The 21105-nt window shown below is 37.7% G+C and overlaps 1 protein-coding gene across 5 annotated transcripts in view; it reads right to left on the bottom strand.

Moving 5' to 3' along the window:
* Positions 1–21105, bottom strand: part of WDR33 (WD repeat domain 33) — a 71339-nt gene that overhangs the window by 26086 nt on the left and 24148 nt on the right. Inside the window, exons 7-8 of one of the 5 annotated variants that reach the window (XM_056358551.1) lie at positions 20423–20520; positions 6057–8214 (exon numbers count right to left, since the gene is read on the bottom strand). In XM_056358551.1, coding sequence (XP_056214526.1) covers positions 8207–8214; positions 20423–20520 — 106 coding nt within the window. In that variant the 3' untranslated portion in view covers positions 6057–8206. The other 4 variants (XM_056358548.1, XM_056358550.1, XM_056358547.1 and 1 more) reach the window with 4 other exon arrangements.

Here is a 21105-nt window from a genome sequence, read left to right as displayed (position 1 = left end):
AGCACAGTAGTGGGACCTGCATCTCTAACATGCAAAAAGCTGTTTAACTTTCTTTTAGAAGAACTATATGCACATCCACTAATTATGTATGCATGTTTCGCAATTTCTAATCATAAAACGCAGTTAAGTCATATCTAAATTGATCACAGATAATTATCAACAGAAATTTATCTCAGTATGTAAAAATACTACAAAATTTTCATCAATTTTGTTTAATCAGTGTCCAGATTTCCCAATTCACTACCACTTTTATGCACTTGATCAAAAAAGCCCATGTACAGCATTAAGTGCGTCTCTCTCACAGAGAGGGCACCTACGTTGATGATGCTTCATAAGGCTTAGTGCAATACAGTAGTATTTCTAATTAAGAAGTCATTATTCACCTTAAGCAGAAAGCCATCAGGAAGCTCAAAGCCAGCTCAGAGAAACGACAGGAAAAACAGGGCAGAAAGTGTAAAAGGAGAAGATACACCACATTAAAACTGTCCAGCACCACCTTATTGAATACATATGCTTGTGCTTAGCAGTGATGGCAGCTGAATTCAAGGACACAGGCAGGTTTTCATCACAGCCAGGGGTTAAATTATTTATGAAAAGCAGACTGGATTCTACGTTGCACTGAGGCACAGTTATCTGTTAACATTCTCATGGCATGCTACTTCTAATTCCTTTGCACGTATTCATCAGAGAGTTAAGAGGGCTTTTTTAAACTGCCAAAGGTAGAACATCCTTTTTTTTTTTCCCCCGCTTGTTACATTATGTGTAAAGTAGCTAGGACTAGAAGTTCTTTTCTACTCCAAAAGTAGCCAGCCTACTTTGAAAGTAGCAACACACGTGCTTTTCATTGACAGAAAATATTTATTTACAATGGCATTTACATTTAATGATATTAAAAGTGTACAAAAACCATTAAAAATGCACAGCAATTGTAAGGAAAATGCTCATGCTTCATCACATAAACAGCTGACAGGAGCCAAAAAACACTCCCTCAGAGAGAAATCATCCCAGAGTTTTCTATTGCTTGTTTTCCAGCACCTTCCTTTCAAGTACCAGGTACTAGTCCCCTGTCTGGAGGAGCCTGCACTGCCTCTAACGAGCATTTACTGCTCACTAGCCTAACAGGCCATGGCAATGGCCACAGAATGCTGTACGGCCAAGGGGAGAGCATGGCAGCCCTTCCAGGGACCAAGGGGTGTGCACTCGAAAGATGAGAAACGCAGTGATTTTGTCAATCGTTACAATAGTTCCCCTAGATTCGTGGCTTTCCACCTGGGTACAGAATCAGTCTGCTGGGCAGCATGGTAGTTTGTAAAAACAAAACAAAACATATTCCCCAAAAGAGCTTTCATGGTAAAATGCTCCCAGTCAAGTGCTCCAAACATGGATGAAACATGAGTTTTGGAGTTTGCTCCTAGCCTGTACGATCAACTACTTTGGAAAAAATAATAAAAAAAACCTACAAACCCAGATGAATCGGATTAGAATGCCAAAAAATCGGAAGCCTCACAGTGACAATTCATCTCAAAAGTAACTACTCAACTACTGCTCAGTCACAACATCCACTTGTATATTATGAATTGAGAACAGCAGGGCATGTGTTAAAAACTGGTGCCCGACTTAAGATTCTAGTAAGAGACATCATTTTAAGATGCACTGATCCTACAGTAGCTGTAATGAAGTTTTTTAAACACATACTTAAGAAACTAGTTTTATTCACTAATTATTGAATTTGTGGACTGGTGTGTTCACTTGCTGCTGTCACGGAGGTGACAAACTCCCCAGCCTTTCCACCTGCAGGCTTTTGTCAAGCCTTTGCCTGTTACACCTGTGTGGAACACCACTCAGCAAAGCCAAAGCTTGATATTTTTACTGAATACTACCATAAGGAATGGAAAGAAGGGATGTGAAAAACACAGTATTGATTTAGAGATATTTTTAAATTAACTTGAAGCTAATAAAGAAACTCTGGTGCATCCTAGAATTCAGCATGGCAATTTAGTGAGAGGAGGAAGGAAATCTGGGGACACGCTGCAAAACTTAGTGCCAGCTTGTCTCGAGCTCTGTGCTCTGATAGTAATTTCAGCCAAGGCTGTAAGTGGTAAGAGTCAGAAGACTAAGTTACCCACTCAGGAAAAAGAACAAATGCTTCCAGAAAAGCTAAGAGTAACCGTCATTAATCATTTTCAGTACTTACTCCCTTTAACATCCCACTGGACATTCATTAAAGTTGTGCTGGTTATTCTGGCTGTTGCAAGAGAAAAGCATAGTCCAAATATCTAGTTTAAAGGTTAATCCAAGTTTCAAATCACTGTCTGGCCACACGAGCAGAAATCACTCTCAGCAAGCTACTAAAACGTAACAAAAATTCTTGTGGATCCCACCAAAAGAAGTTACAAGAAGTCTTGTACTTTTATAGAATGTGACATATCCTTACTCCCAAGTGAACCCAGAATGTTTTAATACGAACTCCTAACACCTAAGTATGAGTCCACTATAATTTTAAGCAAAAAAATCCTGACTTCAGCTACACGGAAGTTAGAAAAACTATTTTCTTTGGTTCTAGGGCAAACGGTGCACGAGCACCTGCTCTCAGTAGTAAGTCAGCAGCAGCTGGCACAGGCGTGGGGACAACAGAGAGATTATCGAACCTTGCATTGACTCTGGGAAAAGATTTGTGTCAGTCAATAACCAAGACAATTAGCAAATATAAGGGATCCTAGAAGGGATATGCAGGTAGAAGCCATTTAACTTGCTCTTTGCACTTTAGAAGAGCACCAAGACTGAGCAAACTGGGAAGCAGCAGGTCTGCTTAAGTGCTGGCAGAGAGCAGAGCACGCAGCATGGGCCTGAGCTGCAAAGCACTATGCCTTCTGTACAGGGGTGAAGCTGAACAGACAGGAGAATTTTCAGCTCAAGCACAAAGGACCAATTTTCTAGCAATTGAAATATGAAAAGGCTGTAAATCATGAGGACAAAAACACACGCAATGAGCAGACTACCATGAACTAAAACAGAACCCCCCCCCCCAGCATGTAACATCATACAGTGACTTGCAAACACATCTAATCTAGTGGTGATCTTGGGGCTAATGACAAGAAACACAGCAAAATAAATAAAAACCCTCGGTGCAAAAATAATTTAAATGCAGGAGCAAAACAATGATTTGAATAGTGTTACAGAAACATAATAGACATAATACCTTCCATTCAAATTTCAATCAAGCAGCAAGGAAAAGATGAGCTCAGGTGAGAGACAGAAACCAGGAATGTCTTATCACTCCTACTTCAAATTTCTGAACAATCAGTGCTCTTATTTCCAGTTCTCTTCCTGTGCTTTCCTGTATCACCACCACATCCATAGACTCTGTCAGTCCTCTTTCCTACCACCTATTAATTTTGAAATTTAAGAAAATTTTTCCTCTTTCAAATTTAAAGATAATACTGATGACCCTATTTAAGTAGAGGAATACTTTTTTTATATGTTTCAACTCTAAAAATAGGTCCCCTACTAAGCAAATGTTTTGCAGATCGTGGCTGTATAAATATCTGTGAAGCTCTCTAAAATACCATGCATCCCCATGTATCATTTTTAATTCCACAAGGACACGAATGGATCAACCAGTGAAAGTCATCATGTTTGACTGAACAGAGAGACAGGGAAAAAGATGGTGTTGAAAACTTACCAGGGATTTTGTGCGATAAAACCTAACAAAGAAAGGGAGAGATGTCAACAGGAAAAAATGGGATAAAACAATCCAAAGAGTACTTAAGTAACTCAGATATATTAAAACCAGGGGAAAAAAATATGGAGAATATATAAAAGATGACATATATGGTTATGAGAAGAAGGAAGGCAAAGGAGCCCATCACCAGCTTAAGTGGGGTTCCAAACAAAAAGTGCTGGTAACAACTTGTGGAAAATGCTGTTCTCACATTCTTTTACTAATGTCACAAGTAGATGTGAACAAAACAAGTGGTATTTGATTCAAATTTCTTCTTCATGTAATAAAACAGGTGTGAAACAGGCTTCCCATGAGGGACTGTTCTTTCAAGATCAGAATAGAGGATACAAGAATGACACAGACCCCACCACACTACAGACAGATGGAATACTTTGAACTCCGTGCTTCTTGAAAGGACTACCAGTTTAGGGGTTTTTTTCCGATTTGAAAGGAATAAAAAAAAATCATCAGACAAGATGAATATTATACTGGCATTTCAGCATGGCGTTCCCCTCTGTGATGCAGCCTATGATTGAATCTGTATTTGGATCTACAGGTAAGTGCACTCCACAACATGTTACGTATTTCCAAAATAAGCATAAGGGAATGACGTGGAGGTTTGCAGGAAAGTAGCCTGTGAGCATACTGCAATTGTAACGGCAGTGTATGTTCTCACAAATAAAGCAGAACTTTCTTGGAAAAAAACGTTGACTAGGGCAGGAAAATTTTCTCCCTTCAAAGCAGAAAAGCATTCAATTCAAATCCCACATCTACACCTGGCACGAATAACTCCTGGGCAGTTTTGCATATCCCTCCATGTTAGCACCAGAAACATTGTCTAGTATTTCAAAATTTAAGTTTTCCAATTTTCCAATTAAAGCATAGGCAGAAACTTTGTTAGTCAAAAACATCACGCTTCCAGGGAAAGAGATGTTAGCCTGAAATACTTTTTGAACTCTGCAATAAAGTGTCAAAAAAAGTTTTTAAAAAAGCTTCTGCAAAGTTCTAGAATATACATAAGGCCAGGATTCTAGAATATTCTTTAAAAGCCAAATGACATGGACAAAAGAATCCAAGACGGAGAATATCCATCCATTTGTAAGTGCATGCACAGCAGAAAAAGAACAATTCAGACCCACTCTTTGGCAGTGCTGAGAAACAAGAAACTTGAATTTTTCTTAAAAAATGCTCTTGCCTGCAGTATTTTAAGTCGGTCTTCTTTGTTACAAGACTAGCACAAAAGCAGTAATATTACTACTAGAGATCGTAGGTTTTAGTATTCTGGAAATACAAGCTGAAGATACAAAGTTATTTATGGGACTTTTGCTTTTTCCCCCCCTGCATTTTGAGCATTTGTTAGATGAAACCACCACCACAACAGATACCTGGTAAACTGCAACCCTGCAAATCATCTGCGGCTCTAAAACTGTGGGCTCGAACCACCAAAAGAAACGCCAACTAGATCATTGATTTAAAATAAAAGGCAAAAGAGAACAAGTGTTTACCAGGCAGATGTGATTCAGAAAGAAGCTCTAAGGAATCTTTACATTTCTCTCAGTGCTTTCTGTAGCAGCTTTCACTTGTTAATCTTACACACACCACAAGAAATAAATCTTTCTAGTCTCAGAAACGTACAAACCAGTCCACATAACAACAATGAACTGGGTCCATATATGAAACTACAGCGACAGGAGAGAGAAGCTACAAAGCAGTGCTTTGAGGAAAGCAGCATGTTTGCAAAATATTAGGAAAAACCGAGTAGGTCAGGCACGTAAATAGGGAGGGAAAAGGCATCCCCAGCAAAAGGTGGTACCCTGAACCCAAATGGACCTGTGCTTCCAAATCACACACTCCTTACAGCGCTGGCTGTGCTGTGCAGGCATCGCTCAGCTGAGAAATGGAAAACTGCGCTATTTCTCTTCTAGCAAGCTGGACTTCAGCAATCTTCTGTAAAACACAATTACTGATAAATTGAGTCAGTGACTGTGGGGGAGGCAGTCAAGCCTCCTCTTCACTGGCACAGCTCTACCTCCATATACAGTCTCATTCGAACACTGACAAGCAGAGATCAAAACAAAGATGACTTTCCTGAAAGATGGCATTGTTTCTGTTTCAGAAAAGGCTATGTAAGAGCATGCCATTGCTCCTGAAGCAACCCACTGAGGAAACCAAAAAAAAAAAAAAATTTGTTGGCAAAATGATGCAAGGTAACAGTTCTGCCAAATGTTTGATTTTTAATATATTTGTTAATACAGAAACCCTGTATTGGGAAGCAAAGTGCATTTTTAACCTTAAAAAGTTAACAAAAAAAAAAAAGAAGCTTTAACAGGTATAATCCCATGTCAACAGTTTATTTTCAGTGCAAGTTAAAATACAGTTATTGCTTTAGTACACAGAATACACCTTCATTGGACTAGTCTCTATTTTTGGAATACATATGCCCTTGTGAATTATCTGCTGCTAGAAGATGCAGTTTTACAAGCATCAATGTGTCATGAACGTGAGCAACTGCAATACAAGCACTACATCGGATTAAAAGGTACAGCAGGCTGAGAAACACCTGGCTTTTAAGAATAACAGATTCTTCATCTATTGGAGACCGGGCATTAATCATTTCTACTCCATCAGCAATATCCTGATCTCCCAAAGACTGCACATCAGTGAGGCTGGTTGTGCCTTTGTATCAATGCATCTTTCATAGAAAAAGAAAACACTAGGGGGTTTAAATTCTTTTATATGACGTCTACAGCAAGATGCAGTATGCATGACAGGTACATTCTACGGCAAAATAAGCAGCAAACCCCATTAGTCCTGCTATTATGTACAACCAAACTTTTACAAAATTTATAGCAGTTTTAAAATATAAAGCCTGCTTTATCTACCTATCATACAGTTTTATGGAATCTTTTCTGCTAACGTGTGAATGAAGAGAAACATTTTTTTTTTTTGCGAGGGACAGATCTTCTAGAAGAAAAGTGCAATTTACCACTTTTTACTACCAGGTAATTTATTCAGACTGATTGGAACTGGAATTATCACACATCTAATCAGTAAAATGTGACCTAAACCAGCAGGGTTGCCAGTTGCTACTGTGCAGATGTCCAGTTCACAGTAACCAGCATCAAAGCCATAGACTGTAATAAACTGAAAAATTAATTCACTTTTCACTCCTAAACTGGAATCCTCCTTTCTGTACAAGGATGGCAGAGTAGACACTTCAGGAAAAAATATCCTGATATTCCTTGTGTCTAGTAAACGCAACATTAAGATTTTTTAATATGGCACTTCAAAGTAAAAGTCAAATTAAATTCTAATTAAAATTCCCCAAGTTGTTAATATCGAAATACCACTACTAAACTATGTTGTTAGATACTTGTGATAATTGCTGCTTCTAAGCATTTTTCAGGAAAACTTGTCTCATGCCTATTCCTTACTTGCATTTTGACATCTTGCAAAAAAAAAAATAAATTTAAAAGCTTATTGAGATACCAACATTCTATTGGAACAGAAGTTATGAATTTGGTCAATAAAATATTGTGCAATAGGTTAAAAATAACCTCTGGTATTTCTAGTATTTGTGTGGAATATAACATCATTATTTAAAACCTTTTTGAATTTCAATGAAGTGCTATGGTTTCCTATAAATGTTGCAGTGACAACAGCTGACAGGACAGTTTTGCAGAAACTAACCCAACTTCCAACTGCTGTACAAAGCAGAGACTGAAGTGCCAGTATTTCCACCCAGACTTACTAGGAACAGACATCCTCACGGTGAAATTGTAGACTGAAACACACACAGTGAGTGCTCTTAGGGAGAAAGACTGTATATTCCTTGAAGAACTCCATGATGCAGGGAAAAGAAAACAGCAAAGTGGGAGAGAAGCAGGTAGCATGTGCAGAAGCCTCTGAGCAAGCAGGTGTTTGGGTTTTTTTTTTTTGTTTTTTTGTGTTTTTTTTTTTTCCCAGACAGGATGCAGTAGTTACATCTCCACAAAAACAGCTGGCAGGATTGCACCCGCTATTTAAAGCCTCCACCATTCCAGTTTTATGCGAAGACAGAAATTCTACACGTTTAATACTAGCATTAAAGCTTCTGATTGCATTTTTATGAAAGTCCTGTTTGAAATTGTCAGCAAATGCAATACACACTACAGAAATGATCAAGCTAACATGCTTATGTAAGTGACTGGAATGATCATTTTTGTCCCCATTCCTCTGGAAGCAAAGGTTATTACTGATAAGCTGGGAATAGTGTAAAAGATAGAACCTACCTTTGCCCAAAGATCTCCAGAATACAACTGCAGAGTATAAATCAATTTAGTGTAATTAAAGAATTGTCTGAGTGAATCCAGCTTTTTACGTTCCTAGTCTTAATACCGTATGCTTACTTGTAAGTCTTTGGAGAACAGGGATTTCCAAAAGGAGAATGGTGATCCACAGAAATCCATACTGGTCAACGTTACTGATAATTCCTAATCGCCAGACCTAGCAAACTAGCCAAGAGAATAATGATTTTGAGAATATATCTACTGCTGAAGAGAAAATACCTTATACATTCATTTTAAGTAGGTGGGGTTCCAGCTAGGGAAGCGACGGACAGCACCATTGCTGTTGGAGGATTTAAGAGCCTAAAGCAAGATCTGTAGGGAAAAGACATCTTTTTATCTGACACCTTTTTAACCAGCTGTATCAAATGACCAAAAGTAAGCAAGTTCCTGCGTCCTTAAGACAGGTCAGTGTAGCCTTCTTAAAAAACAAAAAGACCAAACAACAAAACCCAACCCTTTTTTCTAACCGTATCAGCTGGTCTAATTTAAAACACTAATTCTGGCTATGAATTATGCACGGATAAGAAAGAGCAGAAGGCAGGTGTAAAGAAAAGGCAGGATTCTTCTTGACCAGGCACGAACAGCAAGCAGTAACACACTGCACCAGATCAAGCTGCAAACCTAGTCAACTTCTAGAAAATAGAGACATCTTGCTAAAAATTTTTAGATCTTTTAACTATGCCATATAGAAGTATGCTTGGTCACTGTCCAGACAGTATTCACTGGGTGCAGCTGTTCCTCGCCACTAATTACAATTCAGAAGGGGGAATTTTGTCTACAGATTTTGAAATGTGTTGTTAGACCTTTCTAAGCTCATCCGTAGTAGAAACACCAGAAGAAAGCCGGCATGAACTTTTCAAGTGCTTGAAAAGTAGTATGTTTCAAGACAAAAAATCTTCTAATTTTTTTTTAACTTGAAGATAATTGCAGTCTCAAAATTATATTTAATATTGTGCATTCTGTCAAAAGCTTAAACTTGAAAATTAAGAAATTTGGTTTTAGACATAAAGGTCAGTCAAGACCTGGGAAAGGTGTGGGCATGAACACTGAGATACACTATGTAGACCAGCTTTTGCTTAAAAGAAAAGAATAATTAGTCTCTAACATCCATTTCATTTCATCTAGACATAAAAGCTGATGCCTGCAAACACACCAAGCCTACTTATGACTCCTTCGGAGAACTTGAAAACATGAATTAAGAAATGCACCTTCAGAAACAGAAATGACAAAGCAGACAGGCAAATCTAAGCTGCTTCAGTTTGAGAAGTAAAGCAGCTAAACTTTTTTTTTTTCCTTTAAAGCAAACTTTCAATCTATTTTAAGTGTGCACATGCCTTAAAGTTTTACACCACTACCTGCACCATCTATTTAAGGACTGCATAACTTTAGAACAAACAAGAAAGCAAGAGAGTAATATTAAGTCCATAAACGTACCACTGGGCACCATTACAAAAGCTGCATGTTTATAGAGACTGACTGAAATTATATATGCATATACAACAATTGCATGTAACAGTGTATCTCTACAGAAATAACTTTTAACCTCACTGTTACGACATAATCAGAAGGAGCTCTGAAGACACTGACAGCACACTATCACATCTTCCATCTTATTTGCAAGACATTTTCATTGCTTGCAGGAGGACTCCAAGCAAGGACTTAAACTTCAGCAATGATGAAGTCGAACAATGTTGGAATGACCAAACGTTTATCACCTCTGGAAAAAGTTCCACTAAACATTAAGAAACCTTTACAATCCAAATAGATGGTGTGCATTTCCTCAAGCATGTTAAAAGCTGGAACTAAAAAAAAGGATTTTTTGATACAGTCTTTTGAAGGTGAGTTCCTTATGCCATCATATACGCTGTGTACATCTGAAGGTCACTAAAAAATTAAGTCACTGGGATTTTTTGTTCCTTTGTTTCCCCTTTGGCAAAGCAGAGGAATTCAGTATCACAGGGTAAGTCAGGTTGGAAGGAACCTCACCAGTCTCTTGTTCAACCTCCTGTTCAAAGCTGTTGGGGTCAGACCAGGCTGCTCATGGGTTTATGCAGTTTTATTTTGAAAACCTCCAAGGACAGAGACCGCACAGTATCTATAATTAAAGAAAACTCTCACACCCTTCTAGAACAGTATTAAGAGAACAGCAGAAAAAAAAAAAAACAAACCCTAAAAGCAACTGAAAATGAGTTTTCTATTGGACAAGAGGAGATAAACCAAATTGTTTGGGAGGGTGGGGTTGGGTTTTTATTTGTGGGTTTTTTGTTTGTTTTGTTTTGGGTGGGTTTTTTTAAAACTAACTTTACCGTAATACTTATTTTTCTAATGGCACCATACCAGGAGCATCAAATGAGTTTGAACTCAGACTTCTAGGGATTCCCATTAGATCTGTAGTGGGAATTATGCTGGAAATTACTTACCTGTGAATACCAATTACACATCAATTTGTGCTATGTATCTCCAAATATAAAAGAATAATGAAAATTCTCTTTTCAAAGGAAAATGTTTTAGTTTCATCTGAACCTCTATGCTCCACCTCAAGCCAAGTTTCTACTGTGGAAAGCTGGGGAGGGGGGTTGGTGGGGTGGGGTGGAGTGGGAAATCTGCTGCTCATTGAATTGAAGTAAGATACTCAGATTTTTAACATCCTGAAGCATACTGGTTATTTATAAAGCCAGGAAGAACCTCAGCCTCTGATGAAGACTAGTTCTCAATAAGCATTAGGCCCTATTAAGTGAAGAAGAATATTAAAGACTTGCTATGCATATTCTCAATCTGAGGATGGTATTATCAGAACTACTCCTTCCTTAAATCTAAAGACACACAGAAAAATAAAGCAGCATAGGATCACCTTGGAGAAGAGAGCAGTCAACTACAAAGAGAAGTTCAAATGTAAAAGTATTGTATAACTATTTAGACTTGATCTTCTCTAATGAATATTTATAATAGACTGGATCCTGAGCTACTGGATTCCTGACCCTGGAATTTTCTACCAATTCATCCTACCCTTTGAGGGCTAGAATAGCTAACAGTTAAGCTACTAATTTATCAGGTATTATGACTCTTTTTTGAGGAAGGTTTTTTTAAATGACAGAAGTTTAAAACTTAAGATTTTAATATAACATTTAACACATTTTCATACTCCATCATTCTAAACCAAAAGGCAAAGAAAAAAAGCTATTGCACATATGGTAGAAAATACACATCTGCCAGCACACACAGAAAGCTGGGTTTGCTTTTTACTAAAAGGTACTGTTCTTTTATTCTTCCCAGTTTTAAGCAGCCAAGGGAACACATTCCTCAGCTTTTTTGAATGGAAATTTCAAGTTTACCCTCTGAGATCTTGGGCACTTGGAAGAAACACCTATGCCAGTCCTGTTATACTTCCAGTTTCTCAGGTCAGGCTCATATTTAAATAGCCATGGTAAGTTCCCGTTAAAAGCTTATTTTGGTGAGCAAAAAGGTCTACACACAGTTACTATGAATGGTCAAAACCAGTTAAAGATAACTTTCTGTCTTCAAAGACAATATATGCAAGGTACTCACAGACCTTGCCTTGTCGACACCAGAAAATCATACCGAAGTGATACAACCACTTCTTTATGCGGCTGTAGTTAAATTTGGAATAGCTCTACCCACCTCCCTATCTTTATTGGAGCAAAATAAATCTTTAAAAATACTGCATTTAAAATTTTTATCTATATAGATATGTAACTAACCCATACTTTAAGTTCTTGAACACAAGCCAGAATTTGATGGATTGTGTAATACATCAAAATAATGTTTTGCAGAACTGAAAACATCAGATTACTCCACTGAGATAATAATTACAGCCCAATCATTTTTTAATTAAAAAAACCAATAAAAATACAAATCTATAAAACTTCCAAGACTTTACCTGCAATACCCATACAACTTTCAGCAGTAAAAAATTAAAATGTCTTCCCTTGTAAAGTGTTTTGTTTTCAGCATAAAGCCCTTATCTGTGAGTAGATAATTATCTGTAGGCAGATACAAAATATCTTGTTTTTTCACTGTGAAATGAGTATCAATCAAGTCACTTGGCAAGCTCTGGGACTGTACTTTGACAATAAATGTTGATAACATGTTTGCATTTTTAATCTAATCAACGGCTTTTTGTAGAAGCATGCAGCATGTTATGTGCCATGATTATATTCTAAAGGGAAGCAATCCAGAGCCAGTCCTAGGGCTGAAAGCAACTATTACTTATTTCAGTTTTAGAGCTGTTAAATTGACAAAACTTCAGGGAGTGAAGATCCACTTTACTTCTTAGGGACTATTAAAAAACAGGTGCCGCACACTCTATTACTCATCTTCTGAATGAATACAGAACATGTTCCTAACTCTACTCAAACTCTACTTGAGCCTCTAAGAGTCACGACACGGAACATAATATTTAAAAGATATTAGTAGGAATAAAAATGTCTGTGTATGTACATGGGTACTATTATTACACATTTCCACACACATTACAGTATATACACAGACACTCTTGGTACGTGATATACTGTCCGCTTGCGTCTGAGTGGGTCATTCAGCCATAAAATCCCAGCCTCTTCTCTGGCTGCTCCAGCAGCTGAGTTTGCCATGATTCATCCCCACAACACCAGGAGCATAACTTTCGTTAGTTCCCACCACCTACGTTCTCATCTCCTTGCTCACCTGTTACTATCTTTTCTCAACCCTTACACCAGCTGTTGTTTTATTAATTTTTTTCATACCAACACAGCCTCCACACTTTCCTCCCATTTGCTATCCTTCTCATTTCCAGCCATTTTTCACCCATTTTTTTTTTAGGATTTTTTTCTCCTGGTCTGCTATACAATCCTGTTTCAGCACAATCCCCTGTTTCAATTTTGTCTCTGTGTCTTCCTACAAACGCGGCGCGTGATGAGCAGGACTAGCTTCCTTATGAGAAGGTAAGGCCAGGCAGGCATGAAAGAGAAAAAAACTACACCACTGGATTTTAGGGAAAACATTTGCAAGCTATCTCCCCACCTCCCAGTTCCTGGCTGTCCACAGGAACACATACTCTTAAGTGTGAGAACCACAATGTTATTCGTATGATAAAATTTGATGCACAGTGTCTCATTACTAAAGCCAAAATATTACTCAGAGCTAAATGTACTATAATAGGAAATCATTTGAATATGTATAATTGAAATGATGCAAAAGAAAGTACCAAAGCCTTTGCAAAGCTATGCTTACCTAGATTCACAAGAGGTTTTAGGACAGTAACCACAGGATATGAAAACGAAAAAAAAAGTGGTCTGTTTAATCCACACACAAAAGAAAAGCGGAGTCAAGAAGCCTGCAAGGGAAGTTTCTAAGAACCAAAATGGATTATGTTCACCAGGGAATTATGTTTTTTGTTTTCTGAAGACTGCTACCATTTATTCTGAAAATAGCGTATTTCTGTAGTCATGCTCTAGTGGGAAATGGTATGTCAGATGAAAGATTCCACAAAAAAAATAATACATGAAGTGCCCGACTCTGAGTATTTATCCACGTAAGACTTTATAAGAAGATGAGTTACTAACATAACTTGCATTAAGACTAATTCTAGATGATTTTGTTTCTGTTGAGAACCTTTGATATGACAAATACTGGTGAGCAGATACCAGGAAACCACCACCCTTAACACACACAACCTGCATTGTTTTCAACAATTACACTTGTGTTGAAAAAGGAAGATTGGTATCACCTTTGTGCCACTATTTAAACACCTCCACAGATCAGGATCCACTTAAAATACTATTTTTCTTTCTCAATAATGGTGAGCAGGGCTTGAGGACAAAGCTCACTGCTGCATCAATGGTTCTCACTGCAGGTGAATCCTGACCACTATGCAGAGTATCATGCCATATTATGTTTACTTCTCTATGTAGTCACAACAGCTTAAATTCTCACCACTCAACTATTTACACTAGCAAACTGTAAAAAAGGTTTCACCTGTTTTGGTATTTATCTACCTCCTGCAATTATCAAACACAAAAGAAAGCAGATGCAAGAAATCCTAACAATGCAAACATAAAGCTACTTAAGGAAATATTGTGTATTTCAGCAGCACTAAGAGATGACTATCCTGTGAAACACTAGGGTTTCTCAATATTCCTCCAAACTTCACAAAATAGATGACAAATGTTACCCTTTTTAGTGTAAAATTTGCCCTTGGACTCAACACAAGAGATTATATAACTTTTGGCTCCAGGACAATTTTCAGGGAGGAAGAGAGGTTTCAGACTTGAATCTGAAATAATCTCATTCTTGCACGGTGCCTTTTCATTCTTGCCTCATGGGAAGTGTTGACAGAAGTGTCTGGTACAACTTTTTTAATAGCGTGGCGTTGTGGCTCATCTCCCATGATCTCTTTTAATAACTAAAAATACATAGGATTCTCAAAGAATGAGTAACTTTCCAGGATTTTTAAAACACTAGTTTCTAGATGAGAATCTGAACTCTTAAGACTTAGTAGATTTTACTTCAACATTACACAGAACTGAACTGCAATATAAACCAAACGATTTCAGGTGTATCAGATGCAACCAGCTCCAAAAGCAGTCTTCAGTTCCCCCTGATTCTCCTGGCATTGGTTTAGGAAGCAGAGCAAAGAAATCATAAAGCTACCTCCTAATCATCACCTTTTAATCACAGAAACCAAGGACCTCAAGTATAGCTCATCAAAGTAAATTTTTCATCCAGTCTGGAACACTTCACAAATAGGAACCTGATGTAAGTCAACATAGCAGAAAGTTTCTCAACTCTCAGCTGGATTTTTACATTTAACACAAATAGAATTGGGTATTTTAACAAAGCCTACCTCTAATAAAGTCTCCTATACAGAGAAAACAAAGACACTGTAGCCTTGACAGTCATATTCAGGAATAAAACTGAGTTGCTAAATGACACCTGTGTATTTTTTAGTAGCCTCAAGCAAGAAGTGACTGGATTCTTCCCCTCTCACTAGGTTACTACGTTAACTGTCTATTAACATCCCAGTGAGCGAGCTCCCTAGCCTCCCTTGTGTCTAAAACACATGAAGTTTGACGCACAGCCATTTAGAGCACAACTGTACCTCGAAAGAGCTGCAACTTACCCCTCTCCCCCATCCCAAACCTTGCCTTGGCAATAATCTGTGAAGAACAGAGACCTGCACTACGAGCCAGCATACTAAAACATGCCAAAGAAATAGGAGATTTAACTGATTCAATCCCAGCATTTCAGAACAGCTCATCTTTAAGTTAAAAAATTGAAGGACTTTCCTTCTCTCAATTGATACAGTATCAGCCACGTCTCATCTCATCTTGGGCTTTTGTTCTGATGAAAAATCTTTCTAATACTCATTAATGTAGGGATGTATCAGTAGACTGAAAGACATATCAGATACACCTGAAATCCTAACAGTATGAAGAAGCAAGCCCCCACTAAAACCCTGAAGGTTTAAACACTATCTCCTTACAAGAAACACAGTATCAATACACCCATTTCTTGAATTTTCTGGGGTTTCTCTCCCTACTGGGACAAGGAAAAGGAAAAAGCTCACATAAAGGGAAGAAAAATGGAAATGGCAACATCAGGATTATTTTTAATTTTAAATTATCAATGTAGACTTCAACTACACTCCAGGAAAAGGTAACAGTTCTATAAGCTACCAGCTTCAAAGGTTAAGAGCTCGAACGTTATGGTTAAAAGTGAAGGCCAAACTGAAGATACAGTTCTGTTAGTTCTGGTTCTCAGGTTCCTTAACTACTGAACACATTTGACTGAGAAAACTGACTTCAAAAACTCTGAAGAGATCCTTCACTTTCAGGCAGTGTATACAAACCATATGTTAAACATCTGAAGACACTTCATTGTATTTGCTTTGCTAATGAAGATCCAGGAACAGAATAGAAAGAAGGAATAAATAAAAATTCTCCAGTTATTTCAGTATGACTAGCTGTGGAGACAGTTTTTCCAAACTTGTGAGCAGATGAAAAGCGAGTTTACTGTGATTGCTGTGACTTCTCTGAATGCGTGCATACACAGAAATGTTATTTTGTAGGTGAAGACTTTTTGCACTGGTGTTATGCCTCAACAGGAAATTCCAGGCAGAACAATGTTAAAAGACAGACAAAAGACTTTCCTTCAAGTAAATCACGTACTAGTAAGAAATTACATGTTGTAACAAACTACAAATTTTAAATCCAGACAGAACGTGAAGGAATTATGATTGCTTTTAGTTAAGATAGGGAAAATCTTTTGCCAAATTTACCATTGCTGGCAAGAAGATAATTTAGTGTATTACCCTATTTTACAGCCAGAAAACAGAAAAACTTATCTACAAAATATCTTCTCAAAAATTGGGTTGCCAGCCTTCAGAGAGCTGGGTAGTCATCCTCCTCAAAAAGACTTATTTAAGGCAGGCAACCTTTGAAATCCTGGGAACATACAGCTCAGCCAGGCTTCAGAATGAAAACCTTACAGTCCTCCCAAGCACACATTTCTACTAGATTCTCCATGTGTGACTGTGAAAGGAAGGAGGACGGACAGTGGAACTGACAACACTGAGATGTGTTTGTAGCCTCCTAACCCATCATGTCATGCTGGGAATAATTAAGGAGTCATGTGTTTACTCATGATCTACCCAAAATGTTCTCAGGGATACATCAGACAGACCCAATATCCAGAGATTCAGAGCCACAAGTCAACTTATTGCTAACATTAATTTCTCAATAGAAATAAAAGGACATCAAGTTTTTAGTGCACATGTTTTTTCACCAAATGTTTTTACCATTACTAAAAGCCACCACTGTACGTGTTCTTACATAAATGGGGACTGATTACATGGGTCCTGGCATTAACTTCACTGCAACTGTTTATAATAATACTATCAGGTGTTTAGTCTAAAGTGCCATTATTGGAAATGTCTTTCTGAGTAACAGATTATTGGCATGAAAATTACATACTGCTATACTACAGCTTGTTTTCCATGTCTTATTATTTTAACAAAAACATTTTTTATTTTATTATCGGCTAAGATTGCTACCAGTGTATTTTAGTAAGTGCACCAAACTGTACCTGTTACTATCATCAGGATGGTAACATGACAGAAATTAACACAGGCAGAAACTATTGATGCAGAATTAGGAGTACAGTACCTTTACTTCAAGAGAAAAGACAGACAATAATTGCGGGGAAGCGAACAGGTAAGTGAGTTATGACACTCAATGCCATTTCCCCCACCTTCAAGTTCTTCCAAAATAATTCACTTGAAGATGAATTAATTAAAGATGATTCCCCAAGAAATTGAAGATTTTAAACCTATTTATTTCTTTACAATATTAAAAAGGAGCCTGATAAATTTGCACATACTTCTAACAAAACGCCTGAACTCCACACCTACTATGCCCTAGAAAGCCACCATGGTAGAAACAGCAGCAAAGTAACATGAATTCGTGAAAAGCTGGGCAGCAAAGGGACTGAGCGAGATCACAGAAGATCTAGAACTTCTGGCATTATGTATGAAGAACAAAACAGGGTGTCCTATTTAATTTCATTTTGACACATGAAAAAGGAAGCTGGACAGTGTTTCTCATGCAGCCCACACATTCAATGGCTTTAACTACTGAAAAAATTGTGTAGCCGACCATAGGCAGCTGAAAGAACTCCACCAAAACCTTAAGACAATATATGTAATTTACCACTTCCAATTTGTTTTTCCAATCCTCTTTAGAAGGTAATACTTGAATTGCCCCTTCAGACCAGTTTTAAGGGAACCATTTCATCAAATAATAGAAGTAAATTACAGTAGTTAATTCTAGTACAAACAAAAGCACCTGCAACAAGTCTATAGAATTTTGTCCTTTTACATCAGCAAAGCTGATCCCAGTCCCTTTAATGCTCTTTACAGAATTGCTTTAAAAGCATTCCTTGGCATTGAAGTCCTCGGATCTGTGTTTTAACATATATCACTTGTTACTGAAAAATCAATGATACATTGATATTGTATCCCTGGGAGTGATTATCTTTTTTAAGAACACATCTGACTAAATTGATATTTTCATTTTATTTTTATAATCCAGTGTGATAACCTAAGGAATACCTTAACACATTTTAAGCGAAGCTTTGGACCTAAACTGCAACGTTGAATCCCTGCAACTTCACAGCATCCATGTTAGCCAGAATACCTGGAGCACGATTTGTGGAAGCAGGAAATAAAACCCACATTCTTTAGCACGGTATTTGATCTAAATGCTTTTTGTATGTAACGAAATATATTTTTAATGAAGTGCCACCAGAACTTTAATTTACAGATCACTAACTTCAGAATGGCAATGGCATAAGTATTTACATATTTCGAAGGCTACACTAAGCAAAGTATTACAGGTCACACTCCTAAATATGTAAAAGCAGAATCCATGTAGAGATGCAAAAAGCTGAAGATCAGCTTCCTAAAGCCATAGGCTCTAAACTCCAAATAACAAAATGAAGCTTGTATTTCCCACCAAGAAAGCTACCCAAGTATTACCCATACAGCTCTTTCAAGTAAGTCTGACCATATTTAATAACAGTGCTAGGGACCAAGACCAAATCAAACTTGCATGTTTTGCAGAGACATCTTCCCACCCAAACCCCTGAGTGTTGGGAGTATTATCTTTGTTTTGTTGTGGTGGATTTTTTTGTGGTGGTGATTGGGCTGGTTTGTCGGGGCGGGGGGCGGCGTGCAGGGAGGGGGCGTCTTCTTTTTTTGCTTATCTGAAAGCAGAAACGAGAAATCTGCCCTGTCCAATTTCATCCAGGTATGTACTATTTCCAACTTGCCTAAAAGGTTAAGCATATTGTGGGTACATGATATAAGAGGTTAAGATACTCTTAATAGAGATACTTTGCACACTAAAAATTGTATATTGAGGCGTGTAAACTGCAAGAAATTAAAGCATAATTCTATCTGAGATACTGTCACAATCACAGTGTTCAAGTATGCAAGGAAACAGATGGAAATGTAATGCAAGTTCTGTTCTCTGTGGCCTAAATTGTATGCTTTAGTACTTCTACTTTATGCAGAACATTAAAAGAATGTAGAAGAATTGGAGTGATTTTTACGATCTTGACACCTCTGCATCTCCATTTCCTCCACACAGTATAAATGAGTAGTTAGTACAAACGCGGAGGAGGGTATGGAATGTTTTTAGTACAGAATGATTTCTTCTGAAAATCATCAAGCAAAACAATCCCAAATCTGTTTGGGTCCTTCCAGAATTAACAGGTGTAAATGATATAGCCAAGAATTTGCTTGTCAGCTCCTGCAAAGAACACATCTACCATAATGTCTATGTACAGATTCTGTTAAGAATATCATCACTGCCAAGAACGCTGGAGCCCAATGTCTTCTCAAAGTAGCGGTGTTTAAAAGTAATGTAATTAGTAAAACAAGAAGAGAGCGTAAGAGTCAAGAGAAAAAGGAAAGCTCTACTTCCTAAATACATAATGCCGGTCCAGTTTGGAAGCATGATTTAAAAATCAGTAAGTACACAAATCTTTAGTTTAGGAAAAAGCACTGAACAAGCTCACACATCTAAAACCAAAATTCCATGTTTTTACTGCATACTTTAATTGCAGTTTACCTGCATGTCTACAACGCCCAATCTCACAGCAGTCTTAATACATTCTCCTATTAAATTATGTACCTTTGACATCTTCTGCAAGAAAGGAACACTTGCCAGAAGCTATTATTAAGGCTCAATAAGATCGCAACAAGAGAAGTAGAAAGCTCAACAAGGCCAATGGAAAGGCACCAGAAGTTAGTGTACGCAGATATTGGACAGAAAACTGTTGAATCAAAGCTAGGATTATTTGTACGTGCTACGCACGACGTGATCAAAATTTACTAGTCTTCTCTACCTAGATGCTCTCCTCCTCTGAAGGACTGAAAAAAAAAAAAGTAGCTACCTTGCCTCTGAAGAAACCAGAATGGAAGGCACTCCCATGAGAACTGAATCCTCTGCATGAAGATGCGTGTTCTGAAGTAAAAGTGGTCACAAAGATTAAGCTTTGGAGCAAGATAAATGTATTCCTGATGCAGAAACAGCCGTTTCTACCAACATTAGCAGTAGAAAAACATCTTATATATCCACCTCCATTTTTTAGAGCTTAAGTGGACAGTAAACAGAGTAATGCCATTGTGAACTGCAGCCTGAGGATTGTAAGGCACCTATAGCAGCAGCCAAACAAAAACTTGTTTGGAGGATTTAAGACAGGGATGTAATACAAAAATTGTAGACAAGCTGATACTTCTGTATTGTGAACACCTAGTTAAAAAAAGGATTTCCCCCTCTTGAAATACCCCAATCAGTACTTTTGGTACACATACCTCGAAGAATTCTCTCCTCATGGCAACGTAGAAAGTCCCAGATTCTAACAGTGCCGTCGTCAGAGCATGTAGCAAATTTATTATCCGTGGGTGAGAAACTGTTACATGAAGACACACAGCAGGGGAAAGAAGTCAGCATTTAACAGATTATCTATGCTTCTCAGACAGGGCAAAATTATACTGTAATGTGTTATACACTGAAGGATGCATTTGAACATAGGGACTTTTAAGTGAATACAGTGCCTGCCAAATGACACTTCATCACAAGACATGAATTTAGCAGAGGATTACTATTGCATTGCAGTCCCCTGTCAAATGAGGAAAAATCCAGAATTTATTCTTAGCACCTTCCTGTCTATGACTGCACACGGTAGCACCTTCTCTGCAGGATGAGAAGCAACATCAATATGATTTGGCAACTGTCACCCTAGATTTTCATGTTCGGTAATACCATAAGAAAGTGACACTGTGTAGAAGCACAGGAGAACAGTTCTTAGGAAAAAACTCCTCTTCAGCCACAGGTGCTTTGCAGCAGAGAAGCAAAAATAAGGGAAAGCTGGTCACAGGAAAATGCTAGTTGCATTAACAGTTGAAAAAAACCCTGTATACAAGTGTACCGCTTATTATAAAAGTAATTTGGAAAAAAACCCTCTTATTACACCCCATCAACACCATGAAAAGAA

The sequence above is a fragment of the Falco biarmicus genome, chromosome 13 (genome assembly GCF_023638135.1).
Source record: "Falco biarmicus isolate bFalBia1 chromosome 13, bFalBia1.pri, whole genome shotgun sequence".
Classification (NCBI taxonomy): domain Eukaryota; kingdom Metazoa; phylum Chordata; class Aves; order Falconiformes; family Falconidae; genus Falco; species Falco biarmicus.
The sequence above is the reverse complement of the archived record's forward strand: the minus strand, read 5'-3'. Positions and strand labels throughout refer to the sequence as shown.